This window comes from Myotis davidii, unplaced genomic scaffold (assembly GCF_000327345.1).
Source record: "Myotis davidii unplaced genomic scaffold, ASM32734v1 scaffold514, whole genome shotgun sequence".
Lineage (NCBI taxonomy): Eukaryota > Metazoa > Chordata > Mammalia > Chiroptera > Vespertilionidae > Myotis > Myotis davidii.
The window spans coordinates 485539-492115 of NW_006286236.1; the positions used below are offsets into that span (position 1 = coordinate 485539).

A 6577-nucleotide genomic window follows, 5' to 3' on the forward strand; every position below is an offset into this window, starting at 1 on the left:
AATAATAACAATGAATTGTAATGCAGGAACTATTTTATTATTTTGAATTGAAGGAACTAGTTTATTATTTTGAGGGTGTTTAAAAAGACCTATCAGGAGGAGTTCTTTTTCAAAAAAAAAAAATGTATTGATTTCAGAGAGGAAGGGAGAGGGAGAGATAGAAACATCAATGATGAGAGAGAATCACTGATCGGCCGCCTCCTGTACCACACAGGTGATTGAGCCCGCAACCTGGGCATGTCCCCTGACCGGGAATCGAACAGTGACCTCCTGGTTCATAGGGTGACACTCAACCACTGAGCCACGCTGGCCGGGCTATTAGCTCATTTTTTATGTTCATAACACTTCTGCAAGTTATGCGCTACTATCCCCATTTTACAGAAGAGGAAACCGAGGCATGGAGAAGCTATATAACTTGCCCAAATTTGCAGAGCTAGTACAAGGAGACAGATGAAGAGCTGTCTGACCCCAGCCCTGAGCTCCTACTCCTTCCTCATCCTGCCCTCCCCCCCGCCCCCGGTGAGGGAGGGGTGTCCAGGGTTAGAGCAGGGGCACGGGTATAAACAGGGGCATTTAGGAGGAAGAGGAGAGTGGGGTCTGCATCGTTAGTACTTTCTGAGGGTGAGCCGCTAGGGGGTGACATTGTCCCCTACCCACCCAGGGGCACTGCAGGTCCTTGGGGCTGAGAGGGGTGAGTGGTTGTGGAGCCCCTGGATGGGGTGGGGCTGGGAGACTGGAGCTCTGGACCTGAGTAAAGGGAGGTGGAGTGAAATCTGACTCAGTGGTGATAAGGAAGTGACAAAGCCCAAACCCCACAGGGCTCCCCAGCCTCATGGCCTGAGGAGGAGAGGGAGCCAGAGAAGAATGATGGCTCCCAGGGAACCACCCCCACATCATGCCCTGCTGGTGTCCCCTCCCTTGAGTCTGGTCTGTGACCCATCTGTCCCCTCCCTGTGACCCGGTCTTGACTAATGTGATGAAAGCGACGCCACAGCACTTCCACGCTAAGTCACCAGAAGCTTATAATCCCAGCGGGGTCTCTTGAAACTCTCTTCCTCTGGGAGGTCAACCACCAAGGAAGAAGTCACTGCAGACTCCCCGGGGCCTGCCGTGCAGGGAGGAAGCCAAGCCAGCCTCGTGCAGAGGCCACTGGGGGCGTGTCCAGGGTCCCTGTCATGTCATCCCAGCTGAGTGAAGAAGCCACTTTGGACATTGAACCCAGCTGAGCCTTCAGATGGCTCCAGCCCAGCCACCGTGCAACGGCCACTGCAAAGAAGACGCCCAGAAAACTGCCGGTTTGAGCGCAGCCACGGGGCCGTGCGTGATGATAGAAGACAGTTGTTCCGAGCGTTAAGGCTGTGGTCGTTGGCTACACAGCGACAGGTAGTTGACAGGGCTGGTGATTTAATACCCACACGCCCTCGGTGGTAAACATTATGGTCCCCATTTCACAGATGGGCCATAACTTGGCCAGAGTAGCTCAGTGGGTTGGAGCGTCATCCTGTGCACTGAAGGGCTGCCAGTTCGATCCCCAATTAGGGCACATACCTGGGTTTCGGGTTCCATCCCCCGTTGGAGTACGTGCTGGAGGCAACCGATCTGTCTCTCTCCCCGGCCCCTGCCGCTTCCTCCCTCTAAGCATGTCCCTGGGTGAGGATTAAAAACAAAACAAAAGCCAGATGGGAAATAGGCCCAGGGAGGGCTGTAACTCGGCGAGGTGCACGCAGCTGGAGGCGGCGGCTGGGTCTGAACTCAGGCGGGTTTGTCTGCTGCCCCAGCCTACGCTCTTTCCATAGGACATGCCTGGCAGCCACGCCGTGTGGTTTTGGCCAAATTCCCTGTGTGACAGGTGACTGGGGCTTTCCCCAGGTGGCTCACCGGGGCACCTGCTGGAACCCAGCTTTTTTTCGAGACGTGATTCACAGTCAGCTGCACAAATGCACAGCGTGGTACATTTTTGATGCGTACACACCCCTGTGACCACCACCCGGTCACGGACGGAATATTTCTCTCACTCGGGAAGCCCTTTGTGCCCACTGCTAGTCAGTATGAGCCTCCCGCCCAGCCCAGAGGCCCATGACCATCACCATAGTGAGTTTTCCTGTCCTTGACCTTCACACACGTGGAATTGTGCAGCCGGCGCCCTTTGTGGCTGGCTTCTTTCTCCCAGCATTGTGTCTGAAGATTCATCGTGATGTTGCGCGTAGCAGGAATTCTTTTCTCATTGCCATATAGCATGTCTAACCTATGAATATAACATTTATTTATTCATTCTGTTGATGGACATATATATTGTGCTCAGTGGGCTGCTACGAATAAGGCTGATATGAATATTATCGTCCTAGTCATTCTGTGGCCCTACGCGCATTGCTCCTGGGTGTATATGCAGGACTGGAAGTCTAGGTCATCGGGGAGATGTGTGTTTCTAAGAATCTGCCACACTCTTGCCCACAGTGGTGGCACAAAGGGCACTGCCACCAGCGACTCGCGAGAACCCAGGTCCCACATCCTCGCAGACACTTGAGATTGTCAGGCCTCTTGGTTTGAGCTCTTCTCGTAGGTGGAGAGTGACAGCTCATGTTGGCCTGACTTTAGCTTGCCCAGGGGGCCCTGAGGGTGGTGCCTCAGCCCAGGTGAACGCTGGGAAACCCAGTTGGCTGAGGGAGTCATGGGGACTGAAGATGGAATTGAGGGGTGTCCGGGGCTGGTGGGAGGTAAGGGCACAGGAGGATGGGTGGGGACCTGGACTCAACCCTCTGGATGCTGAGCTGCAGTGCAGACACTGCATCTCTGAGCGGCTCTGCGACGCGCCTTATCTCATGAGACAGGAAGTCCCGAGGCAGGGGGACCCGATGGCTCAGGGATCCTGATTCTTTCTGCTCAGCCACTATTGACCGTTGATGAGGCAAGATGGTGGCAATGTCAGGACTTCCCCCACCACTGTCCAAAGGCCCGGAGAGAAGTCTCCTTCCTTATGAACCCGCAACCCCGTTTTTAAATCCTTACCCGAGGATGTTTAGTTTCGTTTTTTAATTTTTATTATTTGGTAATCTTCACCCCAGGATATTTTTCCACTGATCTTTTAGGGAGAGTGGAAGAGAGAGGGAGAGACAGAAACATCCATGTGAGAGAAACACACCGATTGGTTGCCTCCTGCCCGCACCCTGACCAGGGCTGGGGCTGGGGAGGAGCCTGCAACCAAGGTCCTTGAGTGGAACTGAACCTGGGACGCTCTATCCACTGAGCAAACTGGCTAAAGTAGGATATGCGTTTTTATTGATTTTAGAGAGAGAAGGGAGAAGAGAAACATTGATCAGTTGCCTCCTGTTCGCACCCTGACCAGGGGTCAACGCATAACCTGGGCATGAGTCCTGACAGGGATTCGAACCTGAGACCCTTCAGTGCACAGACGACGCTCCAACCGAGCCACACCAGACACGGCTCTGGGACCCTTTTTAAGATCAAGAAAGACCTCCCAGACGACCCCTCTGGCCCTCCACCTCCAATACTTCCTGCATCTCAGTGGCTGGAACGGCATCCCGTGCCCACTCCTAACCCATCGCTGGCAAGGGAACAGGCCCACTTCCCCAACCCCATCAGGACGCTCCCTGCGGTCTCTCCTGAACACCAGGTTCCCACAGCCTTCTAGGACCCAACCTGATGTGGCTGCAGTGGGGCCAGGCCAGTTCTTGTTCATCTCTATGCACCCGTGCCTGGCCTGAGGTGCCCAAGGATTGATGGGAACAGCCGTGAGGGTGAAGCTGGCTCAAGTTGTCCTTACGTCTTCATCATCTTAGCCACAGCCCTGCTAATTGGACAGCCGGCCTGGCCTGGGGCAGCTCAGGGGGGCCTGTTCCAACCCACATGTGACCAAGATCGGCACATCCAGTCAGCCGTGACGAGGCCTCCCACATCCACTGCCACCGCCCGACCCTGTCCAGGGCAGAGCATGGCCTTTGGGCACAGCCTCAGGGACTGGGACTAAAAGGCGCCCATTTGATGGAGAGGCTCAGAGAGGGGATGTGACTTGCCAGGTCAGTCAGGGGGAGCCTCAGGTCCAGCTGGGCCCAGCGCCAGCCCCAGGGCGTCTCAGAGGTGCATGAACCACTGGGACTGTAATGTAGTGCAGACACTGAGTCCGTAGGTGGGTGGGACCTGGACTTGGTGTTTCTAACCTGCTCCCTGGTGGGGGTGCTGGTGCTGGTCTGTAACCCACGCAGAGCTGCAGAGCATCGCCTGGAGGAGGAGCTAGATCCTCAGCTCCGCCCTCAGAAGCCCACAGGCCACCTGCAGGAAGGGTGCAGTGCTGGGGGCAGGGGCGGGGAACCCCACCTCCATCACCGCCCTGCCCCAGCCATCCAGGACACCAGAGCTGCAGGAACACTTTATTAAGTTAAGAAGGCGACGGAGCAGGAGGAAAACGGCCTTCACAGCAGCTCCACCGGTTCCACGCCCAGCACTCCGAGGGGGAGGTGGGGCCATGGAGACAGAGGCAGGCGCCCTCCGTCCCTCTGTTCAGAGTCCCAGGGCGCAGGACCCTCCAGGGCAGGAAGTAATTAGCAGGAGGTAGGGTGGGAGGAGGGTGGCTGGCTCCTTGCCTCTCCCACCAGAATCAACTCTGCCAGGGCCGCTGCCAGACCCCAGGAGCCCAAGCGGGAGGCTGGAGACAGGGGAGCCAGTGCTGGAGGCACACAGCCACCAGGTATTGCTTTCAAAAAGTACGTGTTTTGGAAAAAAAAAAAAAAAGGAAAAAGTCTATATATAAAAATCTCTTCACATATAAAATCCTGAAGGTGCAAGGTAAGAAGACCCAGTGCGAGGGGCACGCTCAGATATGCAGAGAGTGTGTGTGCGTGCGCCTGTGCATGTGTGTGGTGTACATGCGCATGCCTGTGCATGTGTACACCTGAGTGTGTGTGCCTGTGTGTGCATGCCTTGTGGTGCCTGTGTCCCTGTGCAGTGCCTGTGTGCCTGTGTGTGTGCCTGTGTGTGTGTGCATGCCTGTGGTGCCTGTGTGTGTGTCTATGCAGTGCTTATGTGTATGCCCGTGTGTGTGCCTATGCAGTGTGTGTGTGCCTGTGCGGTGTGTGTGCCTGTGAGGTGTGTGTGTGTCCCTGTGCAGTGTAAGTGTATCTGTGCGGTGTATATGCCTGTGCAGTGTGTGTGCCTGTGAGGTGTGTGTGTGTCCCTGTGCAGTGTAAGTGTACCTGTGCAGTGTGTATGCCTGTGAGGTGTGTGTGTGTGCCTGTGTGTGACAGCTGTGAGTGCACGTGTAGCCCACAGAGGGTGGGGAGAAAGCTTGGCTTCTGACTTCCATCCAGCAGGGAAGGAGGGCAACTGGTTGTGCAGTGTGTATGTCTGTGCAGTGTGTGTGTGTGCCTGTGTGTGTGCCTGCGTCTGACAGCTGTGAGTGCACGTGTAGCCCACAGAGGGTGGGGAGAAAGCTTGGCTTCTGACTTCCATCCAGCAGGGAAGGAGGGCAACTGGTCCCCTTGGGCTGGGAGTTTGCAGCTGGGCCGAACCACAGGACCTGGAAGACAAGAGAGGGACTGGTGAGGCCTGGGGAAGCCCCGGCCTTGGTCCTGGGCCCCAGCGTGGCTTAGGCTATGCAAGGGTGGCCAGGAGGTCCTCCCAACACCTCTGGGCCCCAAAGGCTGGCCCAGATCTGCTCCTCCAGGCTTCTCCCCACATAGCGGGCACAGGGCGGCCTCTCCCGAGTGCTCAGATGTCCACAGGACTTGTCAGAAAGAGGGAGCTGCCCTGTCGGGATGTCTGGGTGCGGAGCTCAGCGGAAAGAAGACTATTAGTGCCGTGTGCCCGCTGCCAGGTCTGAGGGGGGCCGGCGCCGCATTTGCCACCCACGCCGAGGTGTGGACTGACCAGGCTGTGGTTAAGAAGCGCCACTGTCCCCATTTACAGAAAGGGAAGCAGAGGCCAGGGAAAGGACGTGCCCTGGCAGGTGGCACAGCCCTGAGTGCCCTCCAGGCCGGCTCACCTCTACTCGGCCACGCTGTTGCGTGGCGCCTCCTTCTCCTGCAGGGCGGCCATGGCAAGGCGCAGGTGTTCCTTCAGCTGCTCGATCTCCCGCTCCGACCGCGTCCTGATGTGGTTCAGCTCCACGTACACGTCCTGGTACTTTCCTGAGGTGAAGCGCTTGTCCTGGGGGCAGGCGGGAGCGATAAGGGCACAGAGCCCGCCCTCCCTGGCCCTGCCCGCCAGCACATGCCCACGTGCTCCCCACTGGCCAGCACCAGCAGCCGGGCCGCTCCCACCAGGAGGCCCCTGGCGGCCCAGCCCTGGACAAACCCTCCCAGCACCACCGGTTTCAGCGCCATCTGCAACCTGCTCAACGTGAGAGTGGAGGCTCAGGCAGGTGAAGCTTTTGCCCAAGACCACACTGAACCGGCGGCTGGGAGGAGAACCAGGTCAGCGTGGCCCAACACTTGGGCCCGTTCCATGAGTCTGACTCACACACTCCCAGACCCACGGACACACAGAGGATGTCAAACACACAGGGACATGGCACCAGGCAAGCCACACACTCACAAACCCGGTCCTGAATCCCAGCCCCCCCACC

The 6577-nt window shown here is 57.2% G+C and overlaps 1 protein-coding gene across 2 annotated transcripts in view; it reads right to left on the reverse strand.

Annotated features, from left to right (window-relative positions):
- Positions 1-5344: 5344 nt before the first annotated feature.
- Positions 5345-6577, reverse strand: part of TRIOBP (TRIO and F-actin binding protein) — a 55345-nt gene continuing 54112 nt past the window's right edge. For both annotated transcript variants that reach the window (XM_015559847.1, XM_006757420.2), the window contains 2 exons: positions 5996-6159; positions 5345-5530 (listed from right to left, as the gene is read on the reverse strand). In XM_015559847.1, the coding sequence (XP_015415333.1) occupies positions 5998-6159 (162 nt within the window). In that variant the 3' untranslated portion in view covers positions 5345-5530; positions 5996-5997. The remainder of the gene's footprint in view (positions 5531-5995; positions 6160-6577) is intronic.